Below are 22,029 nucleotides of genomic sequence, written 5' to 3'. Positions count from 1 at the left end.
TTACCATCCCTGGCTAACATATGTAAGTTAAAGCCGAAATACTTGCTAAAATATGAATAATGGTTAAAAACAGGCTTTGATAAATGCAAAACAATGTCATATTTGGTCTGTGATCACCCCCTCTCTGACAAAAGGGTCACAAAATACACAATTTTCACAAATTTGGGAATATTTCAATGTTTCCAGCATCTGAAACCTCAGAGCTATATACAAATTTTTATTGCAATCCTTGTGCTGAAGCAAGTTGTCTGGACCTTTACATCAATTTCCTGGCGTGCCATAAAACCACATTTCATTTCATTTCATTTACATCAATTTCCTGAAAAATGAAGTCAAAAGTGGTTATCACAGAGTTGACAACATAAGGAGGCCTATAAAGGAGCAAAATTAACATTTTATTGTTCTGTAAGCAACATAAATGCAGCAAACACCACAAACCTTAATTTTATAAATGGGAAAGCGATGCTAAGTCTCAAATATACTACTATGCAGACATCTTGTAAAAACTAAATGACATGAAATGAAATGGGGTTTAACGTCCTACTGTTTTGCTCCTAAACTGGGCTAATGAAGTCAGGCATACGCCACACAGTGTGCTATGAGGGACATTTTGCCCGGGCAGTGGCACTATGGCATACTCTTGTATCGAATTCGAACTGCCAAGGGATCTTTTACGTACACGTCCTATACCAGCGACCAAACAGCTATCCTTGTCCGCCCCTCCGTCCTGCACCACAGACCAGTGGAAATCACGCCAGATTGAGAGTTTCTGCTACAGACTTGACATTATTGAGATCATCATCATTGAGTGTGACAAGGTCTTTGTTCTTCTTTTTAATGTCTATAACAACACTGACTCGTGTTTTTCACAATACCGTTCTAGCATTTCATTGGTAGAATTCTACTGAGTAGAAATCAATGATCGGATTGCGAAGAGGTAATTTCAAATTGTCTGCTCTGGCCTTGATCGTAGCTTGAGTCTGCGAACCAATCAAAAAATAGTTTACAAACTAGTCTTATTAAGCCTTTTGTTTACGTTCATAACAATATGGCGGCTTGTTGGACACAGTTCACCAAATATTCCTACGCCGTCACCCCTCTCCCCCTTTTGCATGGCGATGTTTGTTGACTTTTTGGTGTAGAATCGAAGAAAATGTACAAATGAGTCAAAATGTCTAAAAATGCCTTTATTTTCATTGCTAATATAGCTTAGATGGGATATATAAGTTTGTCAGGTTTAGAAAATGTGCCAGCTTTCCTACAGAAAATTGCTAACACTGTGTTACTAACATACAGCAGATAAGTTTGTAAACCAGCGGCTGCCAGGCAGCCCACATTTTGCAAGAGATGGATAGAGAAGAAGCTAAAAACAAAAACGATTTTTTGAACAGTCAGAGGCCATAATCCAGAGAGTTATGGTCTGAAATGCGCAAATATCAAAAGGGACTGAGATTTTTGGAATATAAAAATATGTTTTAAGTTTTATCAAAATCGGATAAAAATTGTGACCTCTAGACGGTCTATAACCTTTGTATTACATACTTAAAACACAATTTGCATACAAAGAACGGACATTTTATCGGGCAGTTTCATTTCGATTTTCCCGAAATTCCAATTCAACCCTCGATTTCACTCGGCAAACCTCGGCAGATTCCGGTACCTTACATCTAGCCTCGGCTGTATGACAGTAAGTGATATGTACCTACGCCTATACATTTGCGATGCGGCACCGGTTTACTTATAAGGGAAACTTGCCCGCGTTTAGAAAGAAGTTCTCAAAATTGCGTCGTTCGAAGAGTGTGTAGAATTTTCAGTGCAAATTTGTCCTTGTCTAAAGAAAATCGGATAAACTTGAAAGAAAAACAGCTTCAAACTTTGAAAATTTTGTAAGATAAAACATTCTTCAAATACGTCGTCATCAATGACGTCATTGGTCGTCATGGACAACGCCATTGTAATCCGGGAACTTGAAAGTAGTTCTAATGGCGGACTTTGTCATACAGCCGAGATTAGATGTAGGGTACTGGAATCTGTTGAGGTTTGCCGAGTGCCCTCGATTTTTCGACCAATCAGGGGCCATAATCCAGGAAGTAAAGTTCGGATATGTGTGGTTATCAGAACCAAGATCTTTATGATAAAAACATATATTTAAAGTTTAATCCAAATTGGATAAAAACTGTGGCCTCTAGAGGGCCCACAACCTTGATATACCATATTTATTTTACACTATTTGCTTACAAGGGGCGGCCATTAAAGGACAATATTGGTGCCAGTCATTATCACATATGTGATAGAGCTGGTTAAACACATTCCAAATATAATTTTATCTCAGAGATCATTGCTACGATAGCTGAGTAATACAGTTTTTCTGAATCGGAAGAGACGAACGCCAAAGGAAAACACGAGTCGCCTCTCTATATAACTGACTGATGTGACGAATGATAACGGATATACGGGCGAATTTCTGCTCACTAATGATTCCTTCGGAGACCAAAAGTTGTTATATATGACTGTAAGAGGATACCTGACAATTCAATAAAGTAATTGAATGTCATTAGATAAGAGAACACGAGAAAAATAGAAATAGTCCGTACATTCCCTTGTTTATAATCATTCTATACCTTATAAAAACATGGTAATGCACGGACTTTTTCTGTTTTTCTTTCGTGTTCACGTATCTAGTGACAGTCAATTCTTTTTATGAATTGTCAGATATCCTCTCCGTCTCACACAACAACTTTTGGTCTTCGAAGGAATTATTAGTGAGCAGGAATTCGCCCGTATATCCGTTATCATTCGTCACATCAGTCAGTTATATAGAGAGGTGACTCGTGTTTTCCTTTGGCATTCGTCACTTCCGATTCAGAAAACCTGTATTACTCAGCTATCGTAGCAATGATCTCTGAGAAAGTTCATTCAGATTTCTCGGCGCGGTTCCCTTTGTCAGTGATACAGGACGGAGGGACTGACAAGGACAGCTGTCTAGTCGTTCGGATGGGACGAAAACCAGTTTACTCATTGGCGTGCACGTAAAAGATCCCTTGACAGTTTGAATTCGATATAAGAGTAGGCCGTAGTGCAGCTGTCCGGGCAAAATTTCCCCCATAGCACACTGTATGTGTATGCCCGTCTTCATTACCCAAGTTCGGAGCGGAACAGTAGGAAGTTAAACCCCATTTCATTTCTTAAATCGAACTGTTCAAGGATATTTTACGTGCACGCCAATGTGTACACACGACCGCGGATTTCCGTGCCCATAATATTTATATTAGTTAACTCGCGAGTTACGATGTTGGTAATTCATTTATTTGCTCCAAAGTCAACCGTTTCGGAGATGTTGAGGATTGTTTGGACATATGGCGCCCATCTTGGATTTATATTGAATAAATTGCCCAAGACCAATAATGGCCGCTTTTATTATGGGAGTACAAGAGACAGTTCCCAACGAAATTATATCTGTTGCAGTTTGTTCTATGTGCATGTTTATCTTTATCCGCTCACCATACATGTTCAATGATCATCCAATTGAAAAATATAAAGCCATAATTTGGATCATAATCGTACAGTTTGTGGAAGTTAAATAATCATACCAAACAATCAAGGAAGTATTGAAATTCCAAATCGTCATTCACCATCCATCCGTTTCATTCTTGTTTTGGGCCCAAATAAATAAAATTACTAACTTCACAATAACCACAAAAGTGTTACTCTCAAAATGACCGAAATTTTGTGTAAAAGCCCATTCTGCCATTAGACCAGCGAAAAGTATGTTTGCTGTGCGAACTCCAACAATGAGTAATGATATCTAGTGTAATCGAAATTTTAATATGTAGATATAATCTCTTTAGCTCTTTAAAAGTTCACCGACTGATACCTTTGGAAAGTTATGAAGATTGCAAACATAAATTTGGACTAATGTGTCATGTTGTTGAAATTTTGTTGGCAATTGACGTAAATTTAAATATTAACTAGATTTTCACCCTAGTCATTTAAGACTAATTAATTTAATGGATTTTATGAATGTCAAAATGGGGTTTATTTATACATTTGGTAGCGAGTGGCGGTTATAATATATGTACATGGTTTACCGAGTCATTGTCATGTTGACCTATTCATGGTACTCATAAACAGATTCGTGACACCAAGGTATAATTAAAGCAGGCGGGAAGCGAACAAAAAAAAAATCAAATTATAAAAATGTTGTTTTACAACTAAAGTCTGCTACTAACGTCCCCAGATACGTAATGTGTAAATCAGAAAAAAACCCAAGATGTTAGCTGAAAAGGGTAAGGTTCTGTCTGTTACCTAGCATTGATCATATGATAATTGTGTCGTAAAGCAAAATATTGCGACATGAAATTATTGCGATAAACCTAATCAAATTAATTAATAATCAGTGAATCGAAGCAGTCAAGGATTTCCAATTATTTTCATTGATCATATCGTCGCTCAAGAGGCGATGCAGAAACCTATTTAACTCAATTATGATAATTACTACTTCTCTTTTTAAATGGGTTCATTCATCAGACTGTCCGCCACACTTTCTGGAACACAATAACTGGATGTAGGTGTTCAGCCAAGCACAGAGGAGCGTATTTTTTTCGCCCGATTGCGCCGATTTTTTAAAATCGCTAGAAAAAAATCGTCTGTGTTACCGTTCACGGCGACGACGATTCGCACGAATCTAGCATGTTAATATTTTCGGTCGAATATTTTATGCCATGATCGAAACGCCGGCAAATCTGCTCGCCTGTTGTGTCCAGCATTTAATGTTTGTGTGTGTGTGTTAGTTGTATTTTACGTCCGCTTCCAATACCGTGACTAAGTTTGATCATGAGCATTTTTTCTCGGGAAAATCAGTTTGATGTCTTGATGCTTCATAAAAAAGATGGATGTGAAAGTAGTTAGTAAGTGTCAGACGATAAGAGATCATTTGATTGGCTAATCCAGTGATTCTCAACCTTTGTTTGCCAACGGCACACCTTGGAACACAAGAAAAAATAGCGGCACACCTGGCTTAATATATATGAAAAATATTTGAATTTTGCAAAATAAAAACATGGCATATAAGCGTCAGACTAGTCATAGACACATAGAATGACTCAAACTAAATAAAGAAAAACACATCTATGAACTTAATATATTGCAGTCTTTCGAATTTTATCAGTTAAATAGCATGGCTTCCTTATTGAGAAATTTTCTAAGTGTGCCGTTCAAAATTTCGCGACATACTAAGGAAGATCTCGAGGTACACTGGCTTAATGTTTAGCGTCCGCTTCCATCGGTGTGGATATCGCAGAAAAGTTGTCTTATTTTCTTATGTTAGCACAGGGGACTTTCCTGACAGGCAGTTATTGACAGACAGTAGTCGCATGTTATGCAAATTAGAGTAATCAGGCAAGATTACATAAATCACGCTAAATAACCAGTGGGATCACTGATGAATGACAGACCATATGAGAGAACATATCCAACACTGGACACATATTTAAATCACATAACAATACATGCATCATTTTTGACAGGATTCCTCCTCCTAACATCGTGTTAATATCAACATTAACTTCCAAGGTCTCTTGTAAATGTTGGTTTTTTATTGCCCCATCTTTTAAACGACATATTACTACTTTCTACTGTCAGCTTTTGATTTTCAAATTGCTATTTACGATTTTCTATCGCATACTTTCTCGAATGCAAGAATGTGTTTTGCCGACTGCCATATTACTGAAATAAATTACTTAAATAATGACAGCGCCTGCATATCATTAAAACAACCCACTTGTCTACTCCATTAGGGCTAATTCGGTGTGCTAAAAGCGAAATTTGTATTTGCAGCAATATGCCAGCCGGAAAAGAAATTGTATTCGAGTATAAACTAAAACTATGTCGACGAGGTGGAAATTGTTCAGGTTAAACGCATATCTATTTTACGTATGATTTTCTACTGTTTACTTTAGATAGCATTTCGAACCTGATACCCCTAATACCTGTCAACAGCAGAGGGGACACAACGTTGGAACGTTGACGGTGCGCTGGATGGCCGAATGGTTAGCGCGTGTGCGTTATATCGTAAGGTCTGTCATTGAGTCAACTGGCGTGGTTTCCATTCCCCGGCTATATGTGACGAGGAGTAGGATCGCCAGGTTCCCCGGCTTTCTCCCGCTGCTAAAGACACCTACGCTCAAGTGAAAAAAATTGAACCATATGTTAGTCCCGGAATGACCTGCCTCTCTCTCTCTCTCTCTCTCTGTCTCTGGAACGTTGACAACCTTGTGACGTATTTACCTTCCCGAGCAACCTATAAGATGGCTATCATTGAAATATTGGTATCAAAATATATTAATCTTAAGTAATATTACAATCTTGAACGTAATATAATTTTCATAGCACGCATATAGCTAAAATTATATGTACACGCCACCACACCAAAGGATTTCTTAAAAGACACTTTTTTCCCATTCTTTAGACAAAAGTGTGTCACGATTTCCATTTTTTAGACCGCAGTAAGTAGTCGCAGTGTTGGATTAACCCCTTTTATATCGTTTCCTATGCCACAAATCATTTTGGACAGAAAGATAATAGATGAATACATTTAAATTCATGCTGGATGTTACAGTCGATGAATAAAAAAGTGTCAGTTGACCATCATGAATTACATGTATCTGGTTTTTGCGATTTGCTAATTGCCATCATTATACGACAAGAACGTGACCAACTTGTCACCACTTTGATATAAAAATTAATCTTGTCTTATTACTGACGTTTCTCCATTTAACATACAAACTTTTGCCCCCTTTGAACTATTTTTAGCGCCCATCATACATCGTCGCTCTGTGGCGGCGTCCCCTAAAAGGGGCGTATTCAGCCAGTGTCACGTGAACAATGACTGACAAGGATCATGTTGGTTTAAAAGTCAGATTTTAACTTTAGTTTTTGTCATGCGGTCGAGGATAGACGGTACCATGGCCAGTCTTAAAATTTTTGTTGTAAGTACCCATATTTATCAGAAAATATTTAACTTACTATTTATATGCAGGCTACGTTTAATTCCACGAAATAGGCCTGGATGGCCCCCATCGACTTCCTATGGAATTATATGAATAATGCTAAAAAGCATGACGAACTCGTTTTGAAACCACAAAAAGAATACTTGTGTGAACTGTAAAGGAATTATGTGAAAAGTACAACTGTACAATATGACCGAAAGTAAAATGGTCGCTAATCGGTAAAATAAGATGGATACATTATGTTCTCGCAGAAATTAACTGAAGGGCAAATGCGGTCGGGCATATGACCGAAAGTAAAATGATCGCAATTCCGCAAATCGGTAAAATAAGATGGATACATTATGTTCTCGCCGAAATTAACTGAAGGGCAAATGCAGTCGGGCAAATATCTTTTTTTTCCCTTTTCTTTTAATTTGTGTGTGTGGGGGGGGGGGGGGAGGGGGTGCAATGTCTAAGAGTTAAAGGAGCTAAATCGCTAACATTTGGGACCTAAATATGGACAAAAGTGGGTCGCAGCGCATATAATACTGTAATATGAATGTATATAAACTGATTTACATTCAATGGTTTACGTTTTTACTCCAATTTCAAATCTGTTATGTTCGGCGAAATAAGCCAGGCAGTCTCAAGCGAGTGCAAATTTCTAGCGTCTGGTTATTCCAGTCTACATATACGCCGTTTGATTTGGTGCAATGTGTCTAGTCTCGTTCCTCGAGTCTCTTGATACAAATGGGGCTGAAGCGCATTATGGTACACGATTCGTGTACCTATGGTAAAATGTTTATTTTGTCTTAAATATTGGATATCAAAAGCCCACCTTTTTCCGGTAAGATCACAACATGAATGTTTATTTAATTTGACAAATAAATAGTGTTTTCAATGTTGAAGATTTTGGATGATATTGAGTTAGATACTTAGCTACTTTAAGCTTGTTTACACTTAATACACTAAATTTAAAGCACCACAGACCTATGAAAGGAAAATGCATTGTAATTATTGCACTTATATGTTAAACATCTTGACCGTTAACTGCCGTGGTCATTTTCTACAGTTTACTACCTGTGAAGTAGCTTATGTTTCTGAAATTTATGACCTGACCATTGCTACATAATGTTTATAAGTAATGCGGCTGTCGGGCACTTGGCCTTTGGTTTGATAAATATGTCTTACAGCTTGATGCACATGCCTAAAATTGTCCTACCTAGAATCTGGGTATAATGTAACCTTGGCGTTAAAGATACGCCAATCCGAGATAATATATCTGCAGCTACGGGTTTAAAAACGGTTATGAAATGGTTATCGTTTAGGCACTATGTTTGGAATGTGTAATAACTATATTATCCGCGGTCGTATTTACGGTTAAACTTGTTTTTGAAAAATGTTTTTTTTATAATATTAGGTCTTCTATGAATAACACACACGTTTCTTCGCAGAAATTGGACGATAGACATCTGGGAATAGCAATGAAATGGGGTTTAAAGTCTCTCACATTTCTGGTCCAACCGGGCAAATGAAGACGGACATGCGCCATGGTGTGTGCCGTGCCAGACATTTTGCTAAGGGAAGTGGCGTTTTCGCGCACTCTTCATCGAATTCTAACTGTCATGGGATCTTTTACCTTCACACAACCGTGTACATGATACCTAGGTTGTGCGTCCTATTCGAACGACCAGACGCCAGCCCCAGGGAATTTGTCTGCCAACACCGGGTTCGAACTCGGGACACCCTGGTAAGTTAGCCAGTGCCATACTCACAGACACACGTTAATGTCAGGAAGTGACATTTTTATTGTGACTATGATTAAACACACGGTCCTTCCCAAAACAACAAAAATAACATGCTTTAATTACATTAAACTGTCGTAATATAATTAATTGAGGGTATATTTGGGACCAAAATAATAGCTTGGACTTAAAAGATAAATATGAGCCGAACATGCGCATTAAAAATGTCCCTTCGGTTAAGACACTTTATAATTAAACACACGTCCAGTTTCGGAATCCACACTACAAATTCCGCAGATGACAAAGAAACTGACACTATTTGAAAAATTATAACAATACAGTGTTTATGTTGTAATCGCTGTGACCGCCCGGTCGCTCAGTGATAAACACATGGTTAAAATTCATGTTAGTTAAAGGTGCAATTTCATATTTTTAAAGATACATTATGGGAGATTCGGTAACGAGTTGGCAGTTCTCACTATAATAGTTAAAAACTAGATAATGAAGAAGTCAATTTGGTGAAAATTTCATTTAAATTGATCCACTATGAACCGAGAACTAAGCGACTGAAATTCCCATAAGCCTCGGTCATCATTACTAAAGTCAGCACGATAAACAGCGTAGTCTCGATTATCCACTTAATCGTTTAATAGAGAAGGAGAGTTATGCAGTAAATCGGCTTACAATCCACTAAAGATCGCAGGCTAGCGCAGCCATCTAGAGTTGATTATGGCCTGGATAGGTTAATTAATGTCTAATTAATAATTTAGATAAAATTTCAGGCCTAAAGAAAGACCTGAAAAAGGCAGATTTAGCTCTTGCATAATGCATGTTTAAGTTATATTTTTAAAATTTATTAAAATAAAGCCTTAAAATAGATGGCAGCCATAAATCGTCCTACCTTGTTAAAGAATAATCCTATTAATCCTATAAGTCACAATTGCCAGCTGAGAAATTGGCAAAAATATCATTTTCAAGTTCAAATTCCAACGTTTGAAGGTAGCTAATGCATGGAGGCAATGGGAAAATAAGGGAGGCGATTGTGTTATTATTTCCTGTGTCAATGATTTTTAAGGGTGGGAAATAATGCCCATGGTCGTTTAATAGTGAGTTGATAACCTATTGAGCAAAAGACAGAGAAATAATTATGTTTTGACTTTCTTAGAAAATATGAAATTATCGCTTTAAAGGGACAATGTTGGCTTTTATTAATTTTCTATTGACACATGATTATAATTTACTCAGGAAGCCCAATACATAAACTCCGATTTATTAAAAATTTTTGTAAATTAATACATTGAAACATTGATCTCTTTGGATGTATGTGTACTTCTGGTCAGATTTGCACCAAATGGGACAATCTGTATATATCAACAATTGTATTTATATACAAAAGTAAAGCAAAAACGGGTTGTGTGGACACGGGGAGTTGTGTGGGGTGTTTTGGAAAGAATAAGTGTATCCTTTCACCGATAACTACAAAGAATCAGACATTGCTTTCAGAAATACAGAAAATTACAAAGGGGCTTAAATTATACCAGTCGGGCCTGAAATTTAATCTGCATATCATATAGGTTACAATAAAGATCGGTTTCATATTTGCAATCGACGTGTTGTAGCATGCAAAATTGTAATTCACGTGACTTTTGAATAATAACATACAGTTATGAATATATTTGTGTCGAGTTCAAGGGAATTATCAGTGAGCTGAAAATCGACTGTGTAAGGATAACTCGTGTTTTCCTTTATTGCATCACTTTCTGATTCTTCAAATCTTTGTTACGGAATGTAGGAATATGGTCTCCGTGTTAAAATTATATTTGGAATGTGTTAAACCAGCTTTATCATATATTTAATATTGACTGACAATTATTTTCAATGGGGCGATCCTCAAGACTTTTAAAAAAAAGTTTTAAAGAAAATTAACATTACATAAACTTCGATGTCTACTTAGCTATATCTGACCATCTACAATGTTTATGTAATGAATACTTGCGTTCATCTTTAGGCGACAAAACCGGAAATTAGTCATATTATATTTTGGGAAAACTATTTCACTAGATTCAATAATTTTTGTAAATGTCAAATTGGTGCGTAATTCAAATGTCTTTGAGGGAATATCCTCAAACTTAAAGATACATTATGGGAGATTCGATAACGAGTTGGCAGTTCTCACTATAACAGTTTAAAACTAGATAATGTAAAGGCAATATGCCGAAAATTTCATTCAAATTGATCCTTTATGAACCGAGAACTAAGCGTTGAAATTTCCGGCAATAGACAGATTTAGCTCTTGCATAATGTATATTTAAAAGATACTAACCTATATTTTTGACACTTTTTCCTTTGATAAGGAAGGTATCTAGACCTAGACTAGGAATACGTTCATTTAAATTCTTATTTCACAACTTTTTATAACAAAAATATGATGTTAAATATTTAATTTAGTCATTTATGAGAACAGATTTTATACATTTCTTATGATGTTTATCATATTAAGTGTCATTTATGACGTATGCTATCATGAGATATTTATTTTATCCCGATATTTGTATCTTATTGTCATGAAACGGTAGTTCTGTAGACTACTCCCACTATAAATGTTCAACGCAGTGATTTACATCAATATTTCTAATACATGTCGAGAAATAATTAAAAGCCTACTCGTAATAACCCTGAAACCTTTCTAACATTTATCTGTGGTACTTTTATATTTAAAAATCAACGCGAAACTACTGCCAGACTAGTAGTTGTACTGTATCAAAGAGGGATAAGAAACTTTTACTAGATCCAAAAATAATATCCCCTGTTTATTTTTATATTTCAGGTTTTCGCTGCGGGATTTATTTACGTCAATGGTCAGACTTCAGGTAAGCTCCCGGTATATTGTCCTAGTCAAGAGACTAAAATTGGGCTAACTCAACTTAAAATAATTTAAAGATATTATTACATTATTTACTTGACATTTATCGTTGAGAATAATGTGAATGTCACTCACACGTTTAGTAAAAATTGTCAGTCTGACAGGGATAGAAGAGTAAACATAACAGTCTATAACTCACAAGCGGATGCCCCGAGGGCTCATGTCCTAACATCTGTAAGTTGACATTAACAACTCAACGTAAGCAATCTGACGGTTTAATTTTGACTTTGGTTTTCCTTATATACACAGACAATACTTATTTACTCTGTCCGTCAAAATCACGCCCATTAAACCAGTTAAACTATTCAGTGTAAAATTAAAATCATTTGAAAATCCCACATCCAGTTCCACAGACAAATATACCATTACGTACACAGGCATACAGAACATCCTCACATATTGATAAATATTACCCGATATCGAATTATGGCCCCAAAAAATATATATCACAGGAAACATTTTATTTTGGGTTGGGTGCTCACTAACCGGGAGGTCACGAGATCATCCCGGCGCAAAGGACGTTGGAATTGGTATTTTTACAATATGACATGTATCAAAAAAAGCAACCAATCAACTTATTATACCTGTATATTTTAAAATTTGTAGTGGTCACCAATTTGGATCAAGCCGCAACAAGAACTGTTGCAGCAGGAGGAACAGAATATGTAGTGGCTGGTGGACAGCCGACGGCTTCATCGGGTGGATCTTTACTAGACTTAGCTGCTGCTGGTTTTGGTGGACAACCGTCAAATGGTCCCACCCCAGCGGCACCAGTCGGACAACCTGTAGCTACAGGTAATATTTATTTGACCATACTCTGCCCAAAGCTATACTCACCAAAACAATAGCCGATAGCCAAATTATATCTCCCACCCGAAACCAGGAGTAAATAATGAAATAAAGTGAAATTAACCATTTATCGAAAGAAGATTAAAATATAAATCTGCATAAAGTTTCAGGCAATGCACCAATATGAGAAATCTCTATAAAAAAGAAAATGATAAAGATTACTATTACATTGATATTATTAAAACTGTTCTGTATGACTTTGTTTTCTCTCAAAATAACAAATATCTTAGATTAGTCTTTTTACTATTCAAGGAAGGGGTACACAAGGAGGATCAGCCCTATCAAATGCGGGTTCTTTCATGGATGCTGTTAATAATTTATTAAGTGGAGAGACAAGACAAATGAACCCGGATTTATTAGCTACCCTGGGTTTACCATCCAGTACGGGTTCTACTGGAACTTCAGCTTCACTGAACTCTGGATTTCCATCCAATTCTGGCTCAATGGTCATCGCCGATACAGCTTCTGGCACCAATCCATCAAATATATTGACAGTACCAGTACCGAACTCACAACCGTTAGGGGGTAACACTGGTATACCACAGGGGGCTTTGGTCGACGCTCCTGCCTCTAATAACAACCTATATCCAGCATCAAGTAACATGCCACCGGGAACATTAGCAGATCCTAATACCATGGGAAACGTAGTCGACCCCAATGCCCCAATTCCAACAGGAAATATAATGTATGGTCCTAGTCGTGGGGATGCTGCTGCTCCTGGAAGTGGTCCTTTGTCTATGATAGGAACAGGACCAACTGCTCCAAGTAAGTCATATGTTAAAGCTTACACTGAGATACGGTCTCCTCAAAATTCAATGTAAAAGAGCAAAATAATAATATGAAAGACAAGAAGTAATATTAGGTATTTCTAAACTAATAGGGCAGTATTGGGTAAATGATATCCTCGGTGCAAAGGCCACCGATACAATAAACAGCCCAGTACAACACAAATTTGTTAGATATAATAATAATTTCTCTAGTCGTGGTATATCGAATATTATTAGTTTCATTGTTGCTAAATAGTGATTTTTTTTGTATTCTTTATTAGGTTTTACTAACCCTACTGCTGTTCCCAACCCTGCCTTTGGAACCGGGATCACTGACATTGGTAGCCCTCTAGGCTCTCAAACAGGTTAGTCACCAAATTTTACAATTAGTTTTGTCTTACGATTTAACGGATTGTTAAATTTATTGCAATATGGAAGCTATGAAATATCTAGTTTGGTCGCAATCTCAATACAATGGTCTAGTGGACCAATGGAAAGGCAAGAATTTCCCCTTACGCCCCACCCCCTCCTCACCGTCAGTGCGTCCATAAGTATTGTGGATATGTGTCTCAATCTAATTAAATGGGGTGTTAGCCTTATTCGTTACGTTTATTTGGATGGTAAATTCGTTAACATCTAAACTAATGTAAATACTGACCCTGAGTAGACAGCTGTTCAAGTGTTTCGAAAGTAAAGTCGAATTGGGTTGTATCTATAATGATGTGTTCCTTTATTTTATCTCCTACGTCATTGCTCTTTGATTGGTCGGGTAGTTAATGCAGGATTACTGCTAAATCTGGATTCTGTCAAAGCTGAAGTATAACATGGTAACTTTCTTCTATCATTTTCGAAACTCGATTTTCCCTTACGTTTGATGTGCTTGCTTATGTATGCATGTTGAGGTGGCGGGCGCTCGTTGGGTCTTTACTTTTTTTTAAATAATAGATGTAGAGTATTATATATTTTTTTATATATTCAATAACTTATAGATATCAAATTTAGCCTATTTTCTTTCGAATAATAAGCTTTACTTTCTATTGTTATAGTGTATCCAGTGCCCAGTGGCCAAGGACCCTTAGCAGGTATGTCTGGTGGTAGCCCGACACCCCTATCAGGTCCATCTGGTGGAGGTCTGTCACCCTTAGCAATGCAACCTAGTGGTGGTCAAGGACCATTAGCAAGCTTAACAGGGGGGCCCAATGCAGGAGGAAATGCTAGTAAGTATCATTATTGATTATACTTCATATTGAACAATGTCGCCATCATCACTAATCGAATTAACATAAATTTTATGTCACATTTTTGTTGGCTCATCAGGTCGTCCACAATGAAATGGATAAGAGATTGTCGGTGCATGGTACCGGTTTTAAAAAGAGACAAGAATAATTATATCGCAGTACCTGTCCATTTTTAACCTTTGTCCTCCGTAATACTTGTAAACAGTAGATTTTGTTTTTCTATTCTAGTGACCACAGTTCCTGCAGGCGGAGGCGGGCCTTTGGCATCCCTTTCTTCAGTAACCGCACCAGGCAGTAAGTAGTCTATAGCATTAATCAAATCTGTCTCCTTCATATTTGTACATGTTTTATCAAAACAGGAGGAATGAAGAAACTTGCATTTATAGAGACGTTAGCAGCTACTGAATTTCACACAAAGGTCTATTGTATGACACCCACTTATAATATAAAACTTGTTTCACAATGTTATTCAATATGCCGCCCAATATACTTCTATTTTGGTGTTTAGATATACTCTTCAAAAAAAAGTAGGGGATATTGAAATGCAAATACCTGTGCAGGTTGTGATGTGATAAATAGTCATGGACACTTGACATGCTTTGAGAGTATGTTCACAGATGAAGAACTTATCGCCCCAACAGAAGCACTAAGCTGTACGTGTGACACGCAATAGCGCCATACACGTGGGAGGGGTTCATTGTCAAATTTGACACTTCAAGGAAGGGTTGATGAAAACTGCCGCGTGCTGGTTTTTCTTATCCATGTTTACTTTCCTATCGGTTCTTGCATAAGATTTACTCTTTTGCGTATCTTTGCTTTAGTGTGTTACGTTTAATTTGGAATGAGGGGGTGTTGGGTGGCCGAATGGTTAGCATGTGCGTGCTGTATCATACGGCCTGTCATTGAGTCAACTGACGTGGTTTCGAATCCCCGGTTGTACGTGACAAGGAGTAGGGTCGCCTGTCCAACCTCGTGGGTTTTCTCCGGGTCCTCCGGTTCCCTCTCACTGCTAAAGAAACCTACGCGCAAGCGAATTATTGAAATAAAATTAAACCATATGTTAGTCCCGAATTGACCTAGTTTGTGTCGAGTGGACTTTAAACCCCATTTCTCTCTCTAATGTGTCATAGTCTGTGATCAGCAGACTGTGGAATCGGTACCAAGTTACAGGAATTCGAGTTACACCCCAAACGATTAGAAATCGGCTACATGCAGCCCATTTGCATGCGCGACGACAGCGTGTTGTGCCTCTATTAACTCGCCAGCACATCGCAAACAGGCGTTAATTGTGTAGGCAGCGTAGAAATTGGGGTAGTCGTCGATGGGCGCGTGTAATGTTGTCTGGATTTCACCGTTTGGAGTCGTGTAAATGAGCGTCATGCTAACGTTAACGTCAGATAGCATGACAGATTCGGGCGTCGGTCTGTTATGGTGTGTGGAGGAATCACCATGACTGGCAGAACGGACTTGCATATTGTTGAATATGCAACAATATATATGTACTGGTGTGTACTACCGTGACCACATCATGGCACCGATAGTTTTGCCCTTTGCTCAACGTGCAGGTCGACGTTTCATCTTTCAAGATGATAATGCCCGTGCCCACCGCGCTCGTGTCGTGAATGACTACTTCCAGCGTCACCATATTGTCCATATGCCTTGACCAGCCATGAATGAGTCCTGACCTTTCCCTATAGAGCATGTCTGGGACATGATCGCGAGACGTGTTCGTCGACGTCAACGTCAACCGACAACACTGCAAGAATTGGCCGTGGCACTGCAAGAGGAGTGGATCAGATTGCCCCAAATCGAGATTGGACGGTTGATTAGGAGCATGCCACGACGAATTGCTGAATGTCTGAGGATTGGTGGAGCAATTACTCATTATTAAGACAAAAATCATAAACGTCCATTTTCACTTTTGACAGTGTATCTCTTTGCGAGTGAAATAGGGTCGTCAGATAAGCCGCCCATATGAACTGTTTATGTTCATATGTAGGCAATTGGCCTGTTATTAACATACACTGCATTTCCGCAGTTTTGTATTGTTTCTGAATATGCCCTACTTTTTTGAAGAGTATATATATTCTTTTCAAATTTAATCTTTCTATATTGCAGATACACAGCAGAATAGTAACAACAATAATATGATGATGCTGATGATGATGCTGCTGTCGGGCGGAGAAATGAGCCCGCTAACAATGATGTTGGCAGCTGGAGGAGGAGCTAATAATGCTGCCATGTTACCTATGATGCTGGCAATGAGTCAATAGACAATCCTTCTAGATCTGTATGGCGTGGATTTTACATTGTAAATAGATGTACAGAAATGTTAATTAATTAATGTGTTGTATATTGATTGAATAGCAAAGAATATAAACCATTAACTCGCGTGAACCAATCTTTAGGTTCATAGTTAAACTGAAATACACTTCGTATGTTAAAGGGATTCTACCATTATTCCTAAGCTGTTTAAGAATCGTCAAATTCATATCTGTTTCTAAGGGTTTTGAAATATAAAAGACAGTTAGTATAGACAATTATTCGTTTTGTTGATTATGTTCAGCAGGCACGTCAATTTAATAGCGATGTAAGCGTTGTAAAGATTAGTAATTTTGGTGTATAATATTTTAGTTGACAGTGTGGTTCAAAAGCAACTCCAAAAGCTCTTAGTGCATATGGTACAAAGTTCATTTGTGTTGTTGCTTTTGCGTCGAATGAGATTACGCACTTCAATCAGAACTTGTTTGTTTTTATGCGTCCACATTGAAATAAGCTCGTACATTGTCCTCACCCCCGTCCACCGGTCCGTCGTCCGCCTCTAGAGGGTAAAAGGATCGCCTGCTTGACTCGAAATTTATACACAGTGTGTCTAAGTGTGTGTTCATGAGGCGAAGTGGGTCTTTTGAATTAATTGGCCCTTGATTAATTAGAAAGATGTTGTGGAAGATCCAATAGCTAGAATTGTCACCCGATTGACTTCAAATGTATACACAATTTTTTGGTTGATTTGTAATTTATATACAGTGTTGAAGTGCACCAGGCGAAGAAAACGGTTTAATTCAAACAATTTCCGATAATTTATGTGGTAGTTATAGCCCTTGATCAAACTATAAAAGCTTGTGGATGGCATAGAGACCGATTGTTTTGTTATGGCCAGTTTCATTTTGGTGAGCTATTAGTACGGTGCGGAGGAGGGGGGGGGGCAGTGGTTAGCGCGTTTGTGTTCTATCATAAGGTCTGTCATTCAGTCAACTGGCGTGGTTTCGATTCCCCGGTTGTACGTGACAAAGAGTAGAGTCGCCTGCCCAACCTTTGGTTTCCTCCCACTGCTAAAAACCCTTACGCGCAAGCGAATTATTGAAATAAAATTGAACCATATGTTGGTCCCGAAATGACCTAGTTTGTGTCGAGTGGAAACCCCACCCCTCCCTCTCTCTCTTCCTCTCGCTCTCTAGTACTATGCAAATCATATACGGAGTATATCTATTAATGTGTGGATGTTTTTGTTTGTTTGAAGAATTAGCCTAATTATACGATATAGTATCACACTGTTACATATTTGTAAATAATGCAACTTGATAAGTAATTGCGTGTGAGTGTTTTGAAATTCTTTGTTTCAATTTTTGATTTGAATAAATTGTTAAATGATTCATTAGCAATGACTTGTTTTGTGGGGTAAATTAACAAAGCCCGAATAAAATTGTCAATTACAATAAGTGAGGAGTCGGAGAGCGTGGGGCGATTCCGTAATCAAAATACCCTATAGATGCATAATCTTGCCGTGAAATAAAACTAGCGAACAGTTTCCGAGTGACATCACTTTGCAGGTGCAAGTATTTAAGTAGACCAATTCCATTTTCTTTAGTCTGCCTTATAATGCCGCCATTAAACAAACAGAACTTCACTGTTTGGTCAGTAACGAGTAACTTAATTTCGTCTGAATTGCTATTTGTCGGTGACGGACGAATTTTACGTTTGACAGGTAGCAAGTAAAACTTAAAACTACCTGTCCGACATGTGGACAAAATTTTACTTGATGTTCAATAAATTGACTTAAGATCACATTACTCACGTCCACGTCGCGCAAATTTAAGTACATGTATTCGTTTCTAAAAGAGTCATCTTCGCCTCGTCTGTTTAACTGTCAGCAAACTCTTGGTTATATAGCCTCCGACAATAGGCAAAATAAATAAGACTCATGATCATACATGCAATTGTCTATTTATCACGTCATGGTATGCTTAATGACCAGTGCTTATGCCTTTGAAGTCATGCGGAGCTTGTACACAGATAATATGTAGTTTGTAAATGACATATGCAATTAACTACATGTTTAATTAGATCATAGCCAGTTCGTGCCTTAACAGAAGTATATACATAGTTGAAAAGTTGATATCATCTATTATCAAAACCAGCTGGGTTCAATAAGTTCACAAAATCTAAATAATGGTTCGTATTTTTTGCTTGGAACACATGAAAGAATAGCGGCACACCTGGCTAAATATATATGAAAAATATTTGAATTTTGCAACCGTAGACACACACTAGTCATAGACACATAGACTGACTCAAACTAAGAAAAACACAGCTGTAAACATACTTTATTGCAGTGTTTCGAATTTGAGATGGCTGGCTTCTTTAGTGAGAAATTTTCTTAATGTGCCATTCAAAATCTGGCGGCACACACGCACCATGGTTGAGAATCACTAGGTTAGTTACTGAAGCATTTCGAGCCCTGTGTCGAGTGGACGTTAAACGCCACTCGATGCATGCGATGACTCCATATTATTCGGTTATTGGTCCATATAGTACTACCGTCCTTGTATTATTAAGGCGTGCATGGTAAGCGTGTACAATAATAGTATAGCAAGAATTTTCGTTTACGGTAAAATTCCATTCCTCGACTTTGAATATTGGCTAACAATTGTCGCGAACCCATGACCTCCGGTATGCACAATCGCTTGTTTCATCATGACAGTCCAATTCAAATGAATTTGTGTTTTCGAATCGCAAAATGATTCCTTTTGGCGAAATAAGAAGAATTACGATGAAAAATAGCCTTAGAACCGACGTGGTGTAAAGCGTTATTTTCATATTACATGTTAATAGCGAAGACAGTAACGATGGAGGACACGAGTCCGATCAGACATCGTTACTAAAGTAATTAGTGCAATAGATATCCAAATAGGACATCCGTTACATAAACATGTAAAGAATGTTTGATATCTTCGAAATCGCGAGACGGGATCTATTATTGTTCACATCATCCCATCACGCATTTTAAGTCGGGCCATTTACAGTATATTAGTGTCAGTTGTGTTTGTCCGATAGCCACTTTCAAAATGACGGTCATTTTCCAAGATGGCTGCCATTTTCGGCTTTTCTTTCACATACTTTTACCAATTGGACCGATTGAGAATATTTTTATATACTCACATTTTCCTGTGGACTTATTATGTCGTCGCCCATATTCGTCCGTCCGTCCTGATTTATTTGTGGACAACCCAAAGATCACAATGGTTATCCGATTTTAATGAAACTTGAAATATATGTTCACATCCGACACATTTCGAAAAGGTTTGATTTTGGTCCGTATCTAGCGCAAATTTCTTGGGTTATGGCCCTTACCTTTTACGTATAATTTTGAAAAAATTACGATGGTTGTGGATCCTCTGGGAGTAACAATTTTCAGTCTAAATCAGATATATTAACGATCAAAAAATCTTGGAGGAATTCCATGTTGGTCTGTATCAGATCGCATCTTCTTGAGTTGTGACTTTTACGCAAAATGTGAATTATGTACAAAGTCTCTGGACCCTCTACAGCTTACAACTGTTGGTCCGATTTAGGTAAACTTAACACATATATTAAGGATAACAAAATTTTGGGGTTTTCGATTTTGGTCCACAACTTATTGGTTTATGTCCCTTGTCTTAGGCAAGATGTGAGTTGTAAAATGTATGTGAGCCCTCTAGAGCCCCAATTTTTGTCAGACTTTGTCAGTCAATGAAATATGACAATTTGGCTTGACTTTGTCGCAAAAAAATGATATTTCATTGCCTGAAAGTTGGTCATATCGTTGTTGCTACAGTAAAAACGCGGGAAGGAATTATTTTTCTAGTCACGATTTTTGGGACGTATTTTACCGCGGAACAGAATTCTAAAGGCTACAAGGGCGTTGCCTGTCCATCTGATATGCGTTCCATGGAAACATTATATACATATAACATGACAAAACATATACATGTACTACTCTAAACATGAAAACAATATACCACGATAAAACACAAGAAAACATATACTACTATAAAAACATAACAAAATATATTCTACTTTAAAACTACGAAGACATGGCATAATAAACATAAAATCGAACATATATTTAGTCAATTTGATCACTACTTTATCAGTTTAAATCGTTTTCTAGCACGTATGTACGAATGAACGATTTCAAAACAGGCCTGGTTCTTACAATCATTTACGTTCGGGTTTTCGTCAAGAATTGCTGAAATATTGTGGAAATGGTAGGGGGAAATTATCGACGGTACGAATTCGTTCTTCCTTGTACAATGGGCAAAAGAAGAAAAAGTGTTCTGTATTTTCAATGTAGTAGCCACACTTACATGAAGAGTTTTCGGAGATATGCATTGGAAATTTATGATAATTTAGTGCGTTTTTACCATGCCAATCTCAATTAAAGAAAAGGAAAAACAAAACTGGAAGTAAAACCGATTTGTGATGGTAAACGCTTAGAATGATGTTTATTCTAGGTTATAAGTAGGTTGGAACCCAAAATAAATGAATGAATGAATGAAATGGGGTTTAGTATAGTACTTTGCTTCACAAACCCGTCTAATGAAGAGGGACAACGGCAATACAGTGTGCTATATAATGGGAAATTTGCCCAGACATTTCTTGTCCCATCCGAATGACTAGACACTTTTCCTTTCTATGTCCCCCGTCCTGCTCCACTGACAAGGTGAAACCACGTCGTAAAATTCCGGTGAAATTACTCTGTCAACATTGTGATTAGTCGCTGAACCGCGGTTGGAAAAACATCAAGTACAAGAAACCATGTTACATATGCAACAAGGGGCCCCATAGGGTTAAATCTTATTACAAAATCAAATATAGTCATGTGTTGATACATAAATTAATACATCTTTAAAGGTTTATAAACATAATCACTTAAATATTTACTCTGTGGGCGATATTTCAACTTTTACTTTGTTTAACTATTAAAGATAAGAAAAGTAAATATCAACGGGGTATAAAATACCGAAAGAAAGATATTTATAGCCAAAAAACAGAGCTGAGCTAAATTGTACGCATAAATGAAATTTTTATAAAGAAATCCTTTATTCAAAATGTCATTATTCAAAATCATATTTCCAGTGACAGCCTTCTTTTGCTTTACTATTATTTAAATTCCAAATTTTGAAAGAATTCCGGAACATCGTTAATTTGATAGTTGGGTAACCAGGGCATTGATACGAAATAAGAGCGAGAAGGATACAT

At 37.4% G+C, this 22,029-nt stretch overlaps 1 protein-coding gene across 1 annotated transcript; it reads left to right on the top strand.

The window, feature by feature from the left end:
• Positions 1–6,945: 6,945 nt before the first annotated feature.
• LOC126814103 (MAPK-interacting and spindle-stabilizing protein-like) lies at positions 6,946–17,048 on the top strand. The gene is made up of 8 exons (XM_050539192.2): positions 6,946–6,986; positions 11,559–11,601; positions 12,261–12,449; positions 12,756–13,268; positions 13,552–13,635; positions 14,317–14,487; positions 14,737–14,802; positions 16,627–17,048. The coding sequence occupies exons 1-8, from the start codon at positions 6,963–6,965 to the stop codon at positions 16,779–16,781; spliced, it is 1,245 nt and encodes a 414-aa protein (XP_050395149.1). The 5' UTR covers positions 6,946–6,962; the 3' UTR covers positions 16,782–17,048.
• Positions 17,049–22,029: the final 4,981 nt, after the last annotated feature.

The sequence above is a fragment of the Patella vulgata genome, chromosome 1 (assembly GCF_932274485.2).
Source record: "Patella vulgata chromosome 1, xgPatVulg1.2, whole genome shotgun sequence".
Classification (NCBI taxonomy): Eukaryota; Metazoa; Mollusca; class Gastropoda; family Patellidae; genus Patella; species Patella vulgata.
The sequence above is the reverse complement of the archived record's forward strand: the minus strand, read 5'-3'. Positions and strand labels throughout refer to the sequence as shown.

What these genes read in the sequence shown, in the direction of transcription:
- LOC126814103 (XM_050539192.2), top strand. Translation starts at nt 6,963, where the DNA reads ATGGCCAGTCTTAAAATTTTTGTT. An exon ending in CGGACAACCTGTAGCTACAG is followed by an intron (nt 12,450 to 12,755) that starts GTAATATTTATT and finishes TTACTATTCAAG; the next exon opens with GAAGGGGTACACAAGGAGGA. An exon ending in AACAGGACCAACTGCTCCAA is followed by an intron (nt 13,269 to 13,551) that starts GTAAGTCATATG and finishes ATTCTTTATTAG; the next exon opens with GTTTTACTAACCCTACTGCT.